Source organism: Ornithorhynchus anatinus, chromosome 9, assembly GCF_004115215.2.
Source record: "Ornithorhynchus anatinus isolate Pmale09 chromosome 9, mOrnAna1.pri.v4, whole genome shotgun sequence".
Classification (NCBI taxonomy): Eukaryota; Metazoa; Chordata; class Mammalia; order Monotremata; family Ornithorhynchidae; genus Ornithorhynchus; species Ornithorhynchus anatinus.
Window position 1 is genome coordinate 309,806 of NC_041736.1, and position 16,788 is coordinate 326,593.

Here is a 16,788-nt window from a genome sequence, read left to right on the forward strand (position 1 = left end):
ATAAATATGCACAAATACACATGGGCCAGGGGGCTGGCCACACTGCATCTGGGAGCTCTTCCATATGAGCTTCGACCTGCTCTCATGTAACCCTTAGCTGGGATTGGGGGGAAAACACATGAGCAGTTTTCGAAAAACCTGCCCTTTGCCACAAGAAGCAAAGGAACTCAGGGTTTGAAACACCTCAGCAGAGGACCACAAACATCAACCGTTCACTTGAAAGATGAGCTGCTAGAGAGACCAGTGAAATGAAACAAGACTTTGGATATTTTTAAAACAAAGAAACCAAATCACCAAGGTTTCCATACACCTAAGATGACTCAAAAATGACCCAAATCCACACTCAGATTAGAAAAGAGAATGTCAAACATTTTGTCCTTGGAATTCAACCCTTGCCTTAAATTTTTCAAGTAAAACCCTTGCAATGCAAGTACTTGAGTTCTGTGTTCCAGTTCTATTGTCATGGCAACAAGACAATACACAAGGTTTTTTCGTTTGCTAAAGGAACAAATTTCTTCTGCTATTACTTTCACAAAGATATGTAGATAGTTGATTAGAAAATGCTTAAGCCATACATACGGAATGTTCCTTTTAGGTACCACTCACAAAAACTTCAATTTTTTCATAATCAAATTTTTCATTTATAGTGTCATCTCTTAAAAAATCACCCTGTATGACTTTCCTTGCAATGTAAAAGGCATGGCATGTTTTGATGATGGCGACAGTTTAGGTTCTGTTGATCAAAAGTTTCACTGAAGCTGCGGAAAATGCAGAGGCTCGCCAGTACTTTTTATTTTGCTACAAGGGCTTATTTTTGTAGCGTGAGCTATTCAAGCAGATTCATTGATGTGATTAATGAAAGCCAAAAGGGTATTTAATTTAGAGAGGTGCACAAATGAACAACAAAGTTACTATTTAATAATGTTGGTATTTGTCAAGCGTTTACTACGTGTCAAGCACTGTTCTAAGCACTGGGGTAGATATAAGGTAATCAGGTTGTCCCACGTGGGGCTCACAGTCTTCATCCCCATTTTCCTGATGAGGGAACTGAGGCCCAGAGAAGTTAAGTAACTTGCCCGAGGTCACACAGCTGACAAGCGGCAGAGCTGGGATATTTACCTATATTTGTGCTTTTGACAGCAGATGCCAGAGGTTTTCTGAAAAGTGGCATCGCTACAAAGTCATCCATCACCCCCTATCAGTCCCAAGAAACGGTATAATGCTCCGGGGCGGGGGGGACGGGGGAGATGACAGAAGGAGCGGCTATCTAGGTCGTGGTTTCCTCTCTGACTGCCGATTCCTTGGGACCACATTTGACCCTGGCCAGCCGCCCCAGGCCAGTTCCCATTGGCGTTCCCAATTTGTCCATCTTAAACCCAGCGCTCTCTATCGGGGCTTGGGGATATGGTCCCGATGGTGAGGTTCAGTCAACATGTGGTGAGGTTCAGTCAACATATGCGGGTGTGGCCGAAAAGGCCCCAGTGGGGCCGCAGGCCGTGGCATGGGCTGCATCGGTAGCCCTGCAGCGACCACGTTGACTGCACTCAGACACACCGGTGAGCCTCGTTGGGAGGTTCAACTTTAAACCCAAAAGGTCAGCAATTTGCCACTCGTGCACGTGCGCGCGCACACACATACAAAAAAACCCCTCCCCTCCCTGAATGATGAGGGAGGGGCCTAGCCATCTGTCAGCAATGTGGGAAGGCAGGGGGAGACTTGGGTCAGATGGCTTGGAGGCTCCCTCCAGGTTTGGCATTCCGTAATCTCAATCTCTAAAGGTAAACGAGAATAACGTTCAGCCCTCACCATGTGCCAAGCACTGTACCCAAGTACTGGGGTGGGTGCAGAATAATCAGGACAGAGACACAGTCCCAATCCAACATGGGGCTCACTGTCGAAGCGGGAGAAAGTACAAGTATTTAATCCCCGTTTTATAGATGATTGGCCGTAAGCAAGAGAAGGTGAGAAAAGTACCATTTCACAACTGCTTAGTGTGGTATTGCGGAGAGTGCTCCTCTCGTCTCCCAAACCCCTACAAATGAACCCTTCAGGCTCTAACTGAAAGGGCAACTCTAAAAACGGTGTCCTGGGCCAGACGACAGATCTTCACACTTAAATACCTTCCCGATGTTTCTGAAAATACTTTCTTTCTTCTAAAAGAAACATGCTTTCATAAATTCTTCTCTTCTCCAGACTTCCTAAATTGAGACCAGTGAAAGTCTCGGGATGAAATCTCCCCTTGAGACTAATGCTATATATTGCTCAGCTTACTTTTCTCTCTGGAAATGCCTTAGCTTTACCCAGTTCCCCAGACTGACTCTGAGCTACCACTTTGCCTCTAAGGCAGTGTGTGGCAGTAGTAATAATTTTAATTGTGGTAAGCACTTACTATATACCAAGGACTTGGATGGATAGGTACAAAGTAATCAGGTCAGACAGTGCCCCTCTCCCACACGTGGCTCACGGTCTTAACCCGTTTTCCAGATGCGGATAACTAAGCCACAGAGAAATTAAGTGACTTGCTCAAGATCACGCAGCGGATAGGTGGCAGAGTTGGGATGAGAACCTGCCACCTATGACTTTCAGGCTCTTGCTCTTTCTGCTAGGCCATGCTGCTTCCCAGTCGTAGTAATAGTCTTTACTGAGCACCCACTGTGTGCACTGCACTGAACTGAGCATGTGGGAAAGTACTAGCGAAGCACGAGCAACGCTCCTTGTGCACAAGCAGCTTGCCACCAAATGTCAGAGCGAGTATGTGACTGGCAGTTATTTTTCTACCGTGACCAAACCAGACGTAGGGCTGGGAACTTCCAGCTGAGATCCAGTTCCTAGGTACAGAGGTCGGGTCCCAAACCACCACCCCACACAGTCCTCTCTGTGGGGACACAACTGCAGGAGTCATGTCAGCCATATGGAAACACGACTGGACTGGGTAGGGATAAGGGGAACATAAATGAAACTACCTTCCTGAAGGAGAAGACTTTGAGATGCAATCATTGCTATTTATGCAGCACTTACGGGGCGCAGAGCACTATACTAAGCTTTTGGGAGAGAAGAGAGGACAATACAATATAGTAGGTAGACCCGATCCCTTGGCCTCAAAGAGGGCAATGAGGCTCAGTGTGGGTCAGAGACTGTGTCCAACTTGATTAACTTGTATCTGCCCCAGAACTTACAACAGTGTCCGACAACACAGTAAGAGCTTATCAAATACCATTTTCAAAAAAGCTTACAATTTAGGTGGGGGGAAACAGCTATTAAAATGAATTATAGATAGGGGAAATGGCGGAGTATCAGACTATGTACGTACATGCTGAGGGGCTGAGGAACAGATAACAAGAATGAATGGTGAGAAAAAGAGGGGGCAAATGGAGGAGCTTCAGGAATTCAGATCTTGTTTTCCAATCCAAGCCAAAATCACTCGTCCTGCAGCTAGAGCCCATTTCGCCAGGCTTTAGGCTCACTAGCTGTCAGCCTCTGCTCAAAACCCAATCCTAACTCTCCCTGATGCCTTTGAGTTTTGGAATTACTCCCAAGTGTGGCCAATGGGACCTGCTTCCACCCACAGTGCCAGAATGACTCTGATAACCTGGATCTACCCCTGCGCTCGACACAGTCCTTGGCACGGTGCTTGGCCTACAGTAAGGGTCGAGTCAACACCACCACGAGAACGAGCCTGCAGGGCCGAGGCTTCGAGGGCCTCTCCAACCTCAAACTCCCCCGGGGAAGGTCCTGAAGCCGTGCAGTGTTGCTGGGGCTTCTGGGGTGCTGGGGACAGGGACTCCCAGGGGCCACTCGCCCAGGGACTGAGCTCTAAGAGAAACTGCGTTCAATGGGGTTTAGAGGTGGGGCTTCCCCGGCTCCAGCCAGGCTGGTTGGGGGAGGAGGGAAGGATCTTACTCTAATTCGACCCCGTAGTGTTGAGAATACTACTCTGCACACTTGTTCCTCAAATGTCTTCTGCCACTGTTTACATTTACTGCTGCTTGCTTACTCTTTGGAAGTGCACGAGTTTTTAAGAGTTTTATCATTTTCAATTTTGGCTTAGCTATGAGAAGGATTCTTCAATTATTCTGGCTAAATTTTTCTCTCTCTGATAAATGCCTCATCATTAATATCTAAAGCACACTAATAAATGGGCTTTACTGTTGTAATCTTCGGCCTCGCATCGCCCTAACTGGAAAGTAGCAAAATGAAGGACCAAATCACCTCTCGCTTGTACTGTTCAAGCCAGCCCATCTGTCACTAAAAAGATGCAGAAGCCAAAGATCTGTCCATTCATTTTAGAAGTGAGCTCATCGGGACTCCCTGAGGTTGGTTCAGTTTTCTCTCGACTAGCCCAGTGGACCGGTCTAAGTCAGGGTCCCCGGCATGTGACGGTTGGAAGCTCAATATTCTCTCTGTTACTGCAACCACACGTGGACAGGGAATAAAACAAGGGGAGAGACAAAAGAGGAATGACATTACAACTGAGATGTTTAATTAAAAATGGCTGAGTGGTTAAAAATAACCTCTTCAGAGCAGAAATGGGATTTCAGAGAAATTTCTGGACTACCTTGGCAAGAGCCGTCTCTTTGAACAAGCGTGTGATCAGTCCCATGGCCCGAGAGAAGTCACCACTGTTCTCAGTGGTCCCTGAGGCTGAAGCCCTCATCAATTTCTCCCACTCTTCAAAGCTGGCATTCAGTTGCTATGGAGGAGGAGAGAACTGTGTTTAGAAATACAGCACGAAGGGCAGAACAATTAATGCAACTGTGAATCACGTCCCACTTTCTCCTGCTGCAGAAAGGTAAGATGAGAAGAGAAAATTCCCCAAGACGCCACCTTGCTCACACAGAAACGTCAATGCAGAGGTAGGTCAGTCACATGTTCCTACCAATTATAGAATCAGTGACAAGCTGGGGGTGAAAATAAAGCACTTTGCTAACATCATAAATCAAACACTATGAGCTTCCTCTTAAGGAGAAACATTTTGCAAAGCAAAAAAAAAAAATCCAATTACATAAGAAAGCAGGGCATGGAAAAAAGAAAAAAGTATATGGTAAAATACATTTACAGCAAACTCCAGTTTTATTGAAACGGGTGTGAAGACCTGGGGAACGTTCCTTAAGTAAATCAAAAATGCAGTGTAATCAGCTAGTGACTCGCTTCCATAATATTTACTCTACCTTGCTCTAAGGCAAAAAGGGTCCCCATTCTCCTTATTTCAGGAAGCCTAATATCTCTAAATCCAGGGAAAATATTTACTGTACATCTTGCCCGACCAAAGGTTTATGGCCAAATTTCTCCAGAGAAGCCCAGGTTTCAAGCGAAAGTGTCAGCACAATAGAAACTTCCTCTCAGCCCCAAGAGGGGCAGAGGCAGAGAGCATTTGGGCCTTGGTGAGTGCCCCAGATTGAAGATTTCCTAGTTAAAAGAATGGAAAGTTGGGCAAGAATAAGCAGGACTTGAAGACATGTTCCCTTTGGCTTTCCCTAGCCGGGCTTCTGTTCTGCTGAAAGGCCCCGCTCTCCTTCTCCCCTCCCAACTCTGCCCCTGCCCAGCTTCTCCCAGGGAGCCCGAAGAAGCGAACCCAAAGCGTGACCCCTCCCAACCCTTCCTGGGGCCTCCGAGTCCTGGCTGTAGTGGAAAGCGAGCCATGTGTTTACTGAGGGCCCCCTGGGCGAAGTGCATGGTGCCAAGCACCTGGGAAGAAACACAGAGAAGCTCCAGAAGGCCTCTCCCTGCAGCCCCTCCCATCTTGTCCCCTCGGCCCTTCCTTTCCTTTCCCTACCCTCCGCCGGCAGCTGATCGGGGCTGGGCACGGGTGTATTGAGCTCTCAGTTTAGGGGGCAGACAGGAAGTTTAGAGTCCAGTGGGAGAGGACAAGATTAAGGCCTTGGGGTGAGGAAACCAGTCCTATTGAGGATGATGGAGAAGAGGAGACATCGCCTCAGGTCCCTGGCCAAGAAGGCCCCACTCTGAGGTCGGGGGCGAGGAGGGAGGGAGAGGGAGGCAACTGTTTTGAGGTGAAGGTGGAAGGGCTTCAGGCTCAAAAATATCTCCTGCTACTGCCCACACAGCCTCTTGAGGTGGCAGCCATTGATGGGGAAGGCCTCCTGCAGGAAGTGCATTTTCAGCAGGTTTAAAAGTGGGGAGGGGTTCAGAAAATCGGGAAATGGCTGCAGTGAAAAATATTTCAAGTGCACCAGTCTTGTTCTTGCAAGAACGTTGGAAACCCCACACTTGGGAATGCTACACTATGAAAAGAAAATGATTTCCAATGCTCTCACTCAAGTTTTGCATCCTCACCTTAGCAGCCCCAGCCGGAAGATCAAATGGAATTCGTTGTCTAACTTTGGGTGGCAGCTGGGCTAAAACCTCGCTCTTTAATCTTCGGATCATTATGTCACTTAGAAGCCGATGAAGTTCACTTAGATTTGATGCCCCTCTGCAGTCCCACTGAATTCTTCTTCCAAAATACCTGGAAAATGCAGGATAAATAGGTGAACAGGCAGACTGACCCGGTACTTGCTTACCCTGCTTGTATTTTTCATTCACTCCATCTCATTTATTAAGCACTTACTTTGTGCAGACCACTGTACTGAGCGTTTGAGAAAGTACAGTAAAATAATAAAGAGTGACAATCCCTGCCCACAGCGAGCTCACAGTCTGGGCCTTAGGAGGCTTAATGATAACAATAATAATGACAATAATTGCGGTATTTGTTAAGAACTTACTACGTGCCAAGGACTGTACTAAGAATGCTGGAATGAGATATGAGATACTCAAATCAGATAGTCTCTGACCCACATGGGTCTAAGAAGGAACGAGACTAGGTATTGAATCCCCATTTTACAGATAAGGAAATTAAGGTACAGTGAACTGTGGAATCAATAGTATTTATTGAGTGCTTACTGTGTGCAGAAGCACTTTATTAAGTCCCTGGGAAAGTACAATACCACAAGATGGTAGACAAAATCTCTGCCCATAAAGAGCTTATTGCCTATAGCGGAGACAGACATCAAAATGAATAGTACAGTATCAGGATTTTTACATAAGTGCTATGGGGAGAGGGTGATCATCTGGGACCAAGATCTTCTCCCCGACCTCCTATTTACCCTCTCTCCGGCCTCTCCCGTGCACTTGGTCCCACCCCCTAAGCATTTAGGTACTCCCCCGCATCATCACCCCCACAACACTGGCTCCTGTCTGGAACTCTAAGCAGCTCTCTCTGACCGACCTCTTATCTTCCCTCCCGAATTGTCCTCCCTTCTTTGACACCTTTGCCCACCTTTAATTAAGATGACACCTTTAAGCAAGATGTGAGCCCCCTGTATGTCCAACCTGATTTCCTTGTATCCACCCTAGGGCTTACTACAGTGCTTGGCACATAGTCAGTGCTTGACAAATACCAAAATTATTATTATTGTCCCCCCAATTATTATTATTAACTTATTTCAATCTCTGATGCTTCCCCTGCTCTGATTTATTTTAATGCCTGCTGTGTCTACCAATTCTATTGCATTGTGCTGTCCCATGGACTTAGGAGAGTGTTCTGCCTGTAAAAGGTGTTCATTTAAGTACCACTGATCGACTGATTAGGTTGTGCAGGGAGCTTAGCCTCTCGGAGCTGGTGTGTGGCACTGGTGACTGTGTCTCCAAGGCGTTTTTCAGCCCGATCAAGTCTCTCTGGGATAAAACAGTCCATTTTGGGGTCAGATCCCCATAGTAACCAAGTCAATTTGCTTCTCCCTGAACAGATAATGACAGCTGCAAAAATCTACTAGTGCCAAGGCACAATGAGGTGGAAACTACACTTGCTGATTAGAAAATCTTTCGTGACACATAGCTAAGCCAGATTGATTAGAATAAAAATGCCTTTAATTATATCTCAAATAATTTTACTTTTTAATTTATAACATAATGATAGTCAATGAAAGCAGTTTATGAATATGCCTGACCTTATTAATAGTTTCCCTTGAAATGCTAAGATAGATTTGAAGAGGAAAACCATAAAACAACACGCAGCCCTCTGGGACACAACCAGGCACCATAAATAGGATCTATGACTCGGAGAGGCAGCTCTTTCTGGATTTGGAGGGGAGAACCTCAGATGCCTTCCCCGGCACACATCTGGATGCAGCCGTTCACCTCCCATTCCCAACCTCTCTCCCTACGGGCTGGCCAGTTTATCCTACAGAGGGAAATGGTAAAAATGCTCGGGGCAGAAAGACAGCAGGTACACGCAGCCCTGACAGCACTTGGGTTTTCACCCCATTCAGACCCACTAACATCAGGGTTTTCAGCCCACTCAGCTTCCCCAGTCAATCAATTCAGCATATTTACTGTGTGTAGAGCACTGTACTAAGTGCTTGGGAGAGAACACTATAACAGAGTTGATAGACACGTTCTCTGCCCACCACAAGCTTTCAGTCTAGAAGGGGAGACCGACAGGGATATAAATTATGGTGTGAGGCCAGGGGGAAGCGAATAAAAGGAGCAAATCAGGGTGAAGAAGAAGGGAATGGAAGAAACGGAAATGAGGGCTTAATCACTGTATCTCGATCTCATCTCTCTCGCTGCTGACTCCTTGCCCACATCCTGCCTCAGGTCTGGAACTCCCTCCCCGCTACATATCTGACAGATCATCACTCTCCCCACCTTCAAAGCCTTATTAAAACCTCCTCCAAGACGTCTTCCCCAACTAAGCCCTTTCATTTCCTCTACTCGTTCTCCTTTCTGAGTTGTCCTTACACTTGGGTTTGCACCCTTTATTCATCCCTCCCTCATCCCCACTGCACTTAGGAACATGCTTCTTATGAGAAGCTGCGTGGCTTAGCGGATAGAGCACAGTCCTGGGAGTCAGAAGGACCGGGGTTCTAAAGCCTTCTCTGCCTTTTGTCTGCTCTGTGACCTTGGGCAAGTCACTTACCTTCTCTGTGCCTCTGTTAGTTACCTCATCTGTAAAAAATGAGGATTAACACGGTGAGCCCCAGGAGGGACAGAGACTGTATCCAATCCGATTTGTTTGTATCCACTCCAGTACAGTGCTTGAGACGTAGTTAGCGCTTAACAAAGGCCACTGTTATTATCATCATAATATCAGTAATTTTCTCTAGTCTGCAGGTTCGCTATGGGCAGGCAACGTGTCCAATTTCTGATGTACTCTCCCAAGTGCTCAGAATAGAGCTCTGCACATAGAAAGGGCTCAATCAATAACATTGATTATTTATTTGTATCAATATCTGTCTCCCACTCTAGACTGTAAGCTCCTTGTGGGCAGGGAACGAGCCTACAAATTCTGTTACACCATACTCTCCCAAGCGCTTAATCCATTGATCTGCACACAGAACACTCTCACTAAATACCACCCGAATGATTGAACCTAGGTGCTGAGTACAGTGGTCTGCACAGAGTAAGCGCTCAATAAATATGACTAATCGACTGTCTCCCACCAATTGGCCAGTTGGGGAGAGGCCGAAGGGCACTGTTCAGGAGCCGGCGGTTGCCCGTCACTCTGGTGTCACCGAGGTTTGAGCGAGTGAACAAGCGGGAGGGAAGAAAGGGAAGGGAGACAGAGAGCGAGAGAGGGAGGGAGGAGAGAAACATGCCAGGAAGGAGCGGTAGGTTTGGTGGGAGGTGATGTGAGAGGGAAGCGGAAGGTGGAGGCAGAGAGAGGTGGGAGTGATGATGCTGAAGAGCAGGGGGTGGCCAAATGCAAAAAGGGGCCACGACTGCAGCCACACGCCTCTGTGTGCCTGCATTTAGGCCCTCATTAAGAATAAAACTTATTTTTAAACAGCACAGTTACATTTTCTTGCTAGAGCTTGACTTAACTTGATTTGGGATTCATTGATGACATTCCAGAAATAAAATAATGGTCTACGACTAAGTCGCAAACCACAATCTCCATCCCACACAAAGTTGTGGTGTGAAAATGACACCTTCACATAGTCAAAACTCAACGGAAAAAACACAGCATTTTCCTGTCTGAATGTCATGAAAATGGCATCACTGAAGTCAAACTCTCAGGGATTTAAATGTCCTAAAATGGGGGAATAACTTAATCACATGAAATGACATGTTGAAGAACAGAACCTCTGGCAGTCAATGATCAGATAAGCAGCAGCATAGCTTAATGAAAAGAAGTCAGGAGACTAGGATACTAATCTCGGCTCCGCCACTCGTCTGCAAGTCACAACTACTCCACGTTTCAGTTTACCCATCTGTAGAATGGGGATTCACTATCTGTTCCTCCTGCTTAAACTGGGAGCCCCATGTGGGACTGGAGCAAGTTCCAATCTGGATTATCTTGTATCTACTCCAGTTCCTAGTACCATGCTTGACGAATAATAAGTGTTTAGAAAATGCCCCAAAGATTAGACTTCCAAAATTAATTTCCTTCCAAAATGGTTTCCCTTAGGTTCACCAAAACCTTGTTTTCCAAATCTGTTTGTTTCCCAAAGAGAAACTGCTCTGAAACAGTACTCAGCATAAGCACCAACAAATCTGGGTCTTCAGATTTTGTACCCCCAGGTTAGCACTATCTAGGATCCTAGCCCCTTCAAGTTTGAGAGCGAGAAAGAGACAAAGAGACCCACAGAGTAATAACAGTAAAAGCATTTTACTGAGAACACAATGGGTGTAGAGTATGGTTCTTGGCACACAGTAAGTACTCAATAAATACCACTGATCAGCTGATTGGGTGCAGTGCACTCTACTCAAAGCTTGGGAGAGTACAGCAGTTGGGCATGTGACCCCCTCCCTTTCCAGGCAATCTTGCACACTCATTTTCCCTAAGCCCCTGAGGACAGTGTGATCAGCCTGGGCCAGCCAGGGCTGAATGGTCCGGTCCTAAGAGAAGGGGCCTGGGGGGTGGGCTAGGGAGGAAGGGTAGAAAGGAGGAAGGTGGCAGGCAGAGTCACCCCCCATTTGAATGACTACACTGAGAGAGTCTGCAAGGCCGGACATGTCTGGACTCGGGCCCACCACTCCTGACTTCGGCTGTTGCCTGCGCCTCTGCTAAAACCCAGAAGACTGGATCAGAGGGTCTTCTTCCTCTGGTCGGGATGCTGAGCTGCTCAGCAGGCAGCACAGGTGGGAACTGCCACCAGCCGAGGGGTCCCCAATCCACTGCTGAAAGTTGTGGGTGCTTCTTTTTCTCGGTTCTGTGGGCCCCCAAAGGGAGCAGGGGTGTCCCTCCATTCTAGGTCTACTCTCAGCCCAGAGCCTCATTCTGCTCGTCCTCTGTAGCTGCCCGCTACTGCAGCTGGTCGGCAGGCAGCAGTGGGACAGGGACAAGCTTTTTGGCCCTGCCCTCGGGGAAGTGGACAAAGAGGATGGGGAGGGACTTGGGTCCCCGGTGGCACTGGGTCCTGTCCATGGGAGCACTTGATGGGAAGACGTTCCTTCTCCCCTGCTGGGACAGTGGAGCTGGGCAGCATCAGTTTTCACACGCAAATGTCTGTGAGGCACTTGTGATGGGCAACTGCGGTCAGAATGGATGCCCGGGGCTGGAAGGAGCCTAACCCTGAGGGTGGAGAGCTCGTCTGCAACCCTGGGAGAGTCACTGCCAGAAGAGGGGCCTAGTGGACAGATCCCGGGCCTAGGATTGAGAAGGACCTGGGTTATAATCCTGGCTCTGACACTTGTCTGCTGTGTGACCTTGGGAAGTCACTTCACTTCTCTGAGCCTCAGTTACCTCATCTGTAAAATGGGGACACCGTGAGCTCCAAGTGGGATATGGACTGTGTCCAACCTGATTAGCTTGTATTTACCCCAGCACTTATTGGTAATAAGCGCTTAACAAAGACCATAAAAAAAAGGAGTCTTAGGAAGCCAAAAGCATAAAGAAGGTGAGCTCGTTTTGGCTGGTGAGCTGGTGAGCTTTAGCAATATCTACCATTGGTTTTAAGGCCCTCAATCAGCTCTCTCCTTCATATCTAACTTTGCACATCTCCCACAACAACCAACCTGGTCACCGTACCTCAATCCCATCTATCTCACTTATGACCCCGGCTCACGTCCTCCCTCCCTCTAGCCTAAAACTTCCTCCTCTTTCATATCCGACAGACCACCACCCTCCCCGTGTTCCAAACCTTACTAAAATCACACCTCTACGAGGCCTGTCATTCATTCACTTGTTCGATCGTTTTTACTGAGCGCTTACTGTGTGCAGAGCAATGTACTAAGTGCTTGGAAATACAATCGGCAACAAATAGAATCGATCCCTACCCAACAATGGGCTTACAGTTTAGAGGGGGAAGACGGACAACAAAACAAAAAAAACAAGTAGACAGGCATCAATAGCATCAATATAAATAGAATTATATACACATATTATAAAATAAATAGAATAATAAATATGTGCATATATACATATATGTCCTGACTAACCCCTCAAATCCCCACCCTATTCGCCCACCCATCTGAGTCGCCATAAGCATTTTGATTCTCTCCCCACTCCAGCCCCGCACCACCCTTAAACACTATGATATGCTCCTACCCCAATCTTGTTACTCTCCTGCTTTCTCTAGCTGTAATTTCTTTTAATGTGTCTCCCTTCACTGAACTATAAGCTCCATGAGGGCAGGGACCGTATCTACCAACACTATTGTTTTCTACTCTTCCAAGCACTTAGTACAGTGCTCTGTACACAGAAAGTGCTCAATAAAAACCTTTGATTGATTGAGATGTTAGATTTTCATTCCTGTCTCAGAACCAGAATCCTCTAGTGGCTTGTTTCATTCAGCCTGGCTGCCTCTGGATACTGGTTAAATTTGCTTCATCAGTGAAGCTTTTTCTGTGGTACTAACATTTAGGATGCTTCGTTTTCCTCATATTCCTCGGCTTTGACCTTCCCAAGTTTAATACTCCTTATCTCTGTCCACTTTCCAATTCTGATTCTACCTTCTGGGGGCTGGTCCCAGGGGCCTCAGCGAGTACATGCTCTCCCCTTCTATCCCACCGTGCGGGGGGATGCTAAACTGTGCTATCCTGGCTCAGGGCCGACCCTTAGAAGATCCCCCCTTCCTCTAACCTCACGCTCCCAGGCACCTGATTTGACCATTGGTCCCTTCTGTCTGCACATCTGGCTAATGGGGATGGGGCCAGGGCAACAATGTGCCGCTTGGATTCAATTTTAACACAGAATGTACGGATCTGCATTTGGAAAAAAAAAGGATAGGGAAAATAGGATTCCACAGACCTGACATGAGCATTGCAGTATTTTTTTGCATATTCAGTCCATGTTCCAAATTTCTTTGGGAAAAGTGCTTCAATCTGCATAAAGAGCTGCATAAAAAAAAACCAAACACGAAAGTTAAATGTACATTTTTTGATTTCTTATAAATGATCATTAAGAAGATTTACTCTATATTTTAATCTTCTTAACGAACAGCTCGTAAATGGTTTATTCTTGCAAACCGAAACTATAAAATGTTTTAGTCCTCATAAAATGGGCCAGCGGGTGGTAAGCAGATGGAATTCCACGAGAAGTCCTGAAAGCCGAGAATATCATAAGATCGAGAACGGTTTGACTAAATTCATGGGTGAGCATCTATAATGTCGTCACTAGGAGAGTCAGGGATAGAGAGGTGAGAGCTTGGGGTGTTGGATGGTCCACGCTGGATCTCGGGGGGGATGGTCAGGGATGGAGAGGGCAGATTTAGGATGTTGGATGGCCCATCCCTACTCATTAGCATAAACAATTCCTTCAACAACCAGGTGTCAATGTTTGGGACAGAGGGCTGGGCTGGGTAGACCAGTAATAACAGTAGTAATAATAATAATAATGTTGGTATTTGTTAAGCACTTACAATGTGCAGCACTGTTCTAAGCGTTGGGGTAGATACAGGGTAATCAGGTTGTCCCACGTGAGGCTCACAGTTAATCCCCATTTTACAGATGAGGTAAATGAGGCACAGAGAAGTTAAATGACTTGCCCACAGTCACACAGCTCACAAGTGGCAGAGCCGGCATTCAAACCCATGACCTCTGACTCCCAAGCCCGGGCTCTTTCCACTGAGCCACGCTGCTAATAGTAAGTGCATTTATTTTGGGAATGCTCAGTGGGTGCAATGCTCTGCCTTATGTGGTTAGGAAGTACAAAACCAAGAAGTGGCATGTTTCCTGTCCACAAAAGAGATTACACTATGAGGAAGGCAGAGAAATCTTTACAAATAGATTAATCAGAATGAGCAGTTGAACGGTTGCCGTTAGAGAAGCGGCATGGCACAGTGGATAGAGCACGGACCTGGAGTCAGAGGTCATGGGTTCTAATCCCGGCTCCACCCTTTGTCTGCTGGGTCACCTTGGCCAAGTCATTTTACTTCTCTGTGCCTCAGTTACCTCCTCTGTAAAATGAGGACTGAGACTGTGAGCCCCACGTAAGACACGGACTCTGTCCAACCGATTTGCTTGTATCCACCTCAGCACTTAGTACACTGCCTGGAACATAGTAAGAGCTTAACAGATACCATCATTGTTATTATTAAACACTGCACAAGTGATGAAGATAAGTACAATTATATGCATAAGTGACTTACTGCTTTTTGTACTCCTTCTATATGTCCTTTCCGCTCCTAGTGTGTGGTTCTTTACACACTTAGGATTCTGTTAATATTGTTGATAATGAAACCAAAGGTCTCCACATGTTCCATAACATTGAAAGGTGTTTTTTTTTAATGGAAGAGCAAATGTAAACTGTAGAAAATTCAGTTCCTTTCCTTCAGCATTCCTTTTCAGCTTTCAAAACATTTGCATATTCTTCAGAGGACAGGGTGACTTTGCTCTTTCCTGGAGCTCAATGTGACTCGGAAGAAAATCTTTTTAAAGAATGCAGAGGTGGCCATTACTGACTAAAAAGCATCTCCATGTGCAGCCCTGACGATCCTACCATCTATCTTCCACCTCTCGGGGCAGAAGCAACCGTGAAATCTAAGTGGGATGCCCCAGCAGGAGTGGAAGGTCACAGCAGAAAGGTGAACTGTGAGGAGGGAGGCAGAGGACCGGGTGGAGGATGAAGGGAGGTACGTGGGAGTGACAGAGGACCGTGGGCAGGCGTGGGGACAGAGGCGGAAGGGGAGAGGGAAAACGATTCATTCCCAGGTTCCCACAACAAAAGGAAAAGAGGAAAAGGTAATCAAAGCAGAAAACCCCCAAGGAGGTGAGTTAAAATAGTCTGAGATTTCTCAAAGCTGGTTTCTTTAGTTAGCCGCCTTGCCAGCAATTTTAAACTGACCTGGAGGAAAAACATCTTTCTCACATGACTGGTCCAGTACTGGTAGCCCACGGGAGCCAAACCTCCTGAGCCTGTGCCTCCTGGGGCAGCTGCAGTGCATGCCAACAGGCCGGCCTGGAGGTGAGGAGGGTGGGGAGAGGAAGCACAGCCAGACTGTCTGCCCCCTGCCCCGCCCCTCGGATCCTCCAGATGCAGCAGGCCCCAGTTCTGGCCCAAGAACATGTTGGCCCAGGAGGAGGACCCAAGACCCAAGGCTCAGGCCCCTTCTGACCTGGGGGTGGAAGGGACTGGACAAATCCAATCAAGCTTCCTCTGGGCCCGGGGAGAGATCATGGATGTGCCAGATTCAAGTTGTCACTTCCCCTAGTTGGGGCTTCTGGTCTCCAAATGGAGACATGGGTTCGAAACCCACGTCTGACATAACCTTTCTTGGTCACCAGTAGGATGTTTAGAGTTGCGCTCGTCCCTGCTCTGGCACTGCATTGAACTCTCTCCCAAGTGCTTGGTTCAGTGCTCCGCACGTATTAAGTGCTCAATAAATACGAATGAATGAATGAATGGATGGCACCCCAGAGAGACATCTCAGCCAGAAACTTCTCCCAACCCTTCTTGATTCTACTGGTAGTCTCGGTTTTTCAGCTTCCGGAGCTCACCCATTACTGGGTGGAGAAGTGCTTTTCTGGGACTGTGCTGAGTCTCACCCCACCAGCCTTTCCGGGTGCCCTTCATCCTGGTGTGGTGCTGTGGGGGTTTTGGGGAACAGCAATTCGGGGGTAACCCTGTCCACAGCCTTCCTAACTTTGTAATAATAATAATTACGGTATTTGTTAAGCACTTACTATGTGCTAAGCACTGCTCTAAGCGCTGGAGTAGATACCAGGCTATCAGGTTGTCCTACGTGGGGCTCACAGTCTTAATCTCCATTTTACATATGAGGTAACTGAGGCCCAAATGTTAAGTGGCTTGCCCAAGGTCACAAGCAGACAAGTGGCGGAGGAGGCACTAGAACCCACGATCTCTGACTCCCGAGCCTGTGCTCTTTCCACTAAGCCACACTGCTTCTCTAATACCTCTGGTCACAGCCAAGGAGGAACGTAGACTTCAATCCTCTAGACTAGAAGCTCACTGTAGGCAGGGAACGTGTCTACCAACTCTGTTCTATTGTACTCTCCCAAGTGCTCAAAAATTACCACTGATCATGGTCTCGTTTGACCAGAAATTTAGGGAAGCAGGGTTGTAATGGAAAATTCCAACAGCCTGTGACTACCCCTTGAGTATATTGCTGCATAATGAGATCATGGACCCTACAAAGCAGGTAGTCAATTTGTCCACACACACACGCGCGTGCGCGCACACACACACACACACACCCAACCCCCTCCCCCCCAACCCCCAGGTGCCTGCCAGCCCAATGGCCAGTGGTCTTGGCATAGTCACACATTCTGAAGAGCTTCCAGGCAAGGCCCAGGTTTCTTTAAGGTTGGTCTCCCTCTGTACACTGTAAGCTCCTTCTTGGCAGGGATCGTGACTACCAACTCTATTGTACTGTACTTTCCAAGAACTTA

The 16,788-nt window shown here is 47.2% G+C and overlaps 1 protein-coding gene across 3 annotated transcripts in view; it reads right to left on the reverse strand.

The window, feature by feature from the left end:
- Nucleotides 1–16,788, reverse strand: part of ZRANB3 (zinc finger RANBP2-type containing 3) — an 86,715-nt gene that overhangs the window by 25,015 nt on the left and 44,912 nt on the right. For all 3 annotated transcript variants that reach the window (XM_007669468.3, XM_039913155.1, XM_029071560.2), the window contains 3 exons: nt 13,190–13,275; nt 6,292–6,463; nt 4,556–4,690 (listed from right to left, as the gene is read on the reverse strand). In XM_007669468.3, coding sequence (XP_007667658.2) covers nt 4,556–4,690; nt 6,292–6,463; nt 13,190–13,275 — 393 coding nt within the window. The remainder of the gene's footprint in view (nt 1–4,555; nt 4,691–6,291; nt 6,464–13,189; nt 13,276–16,788) is intronic.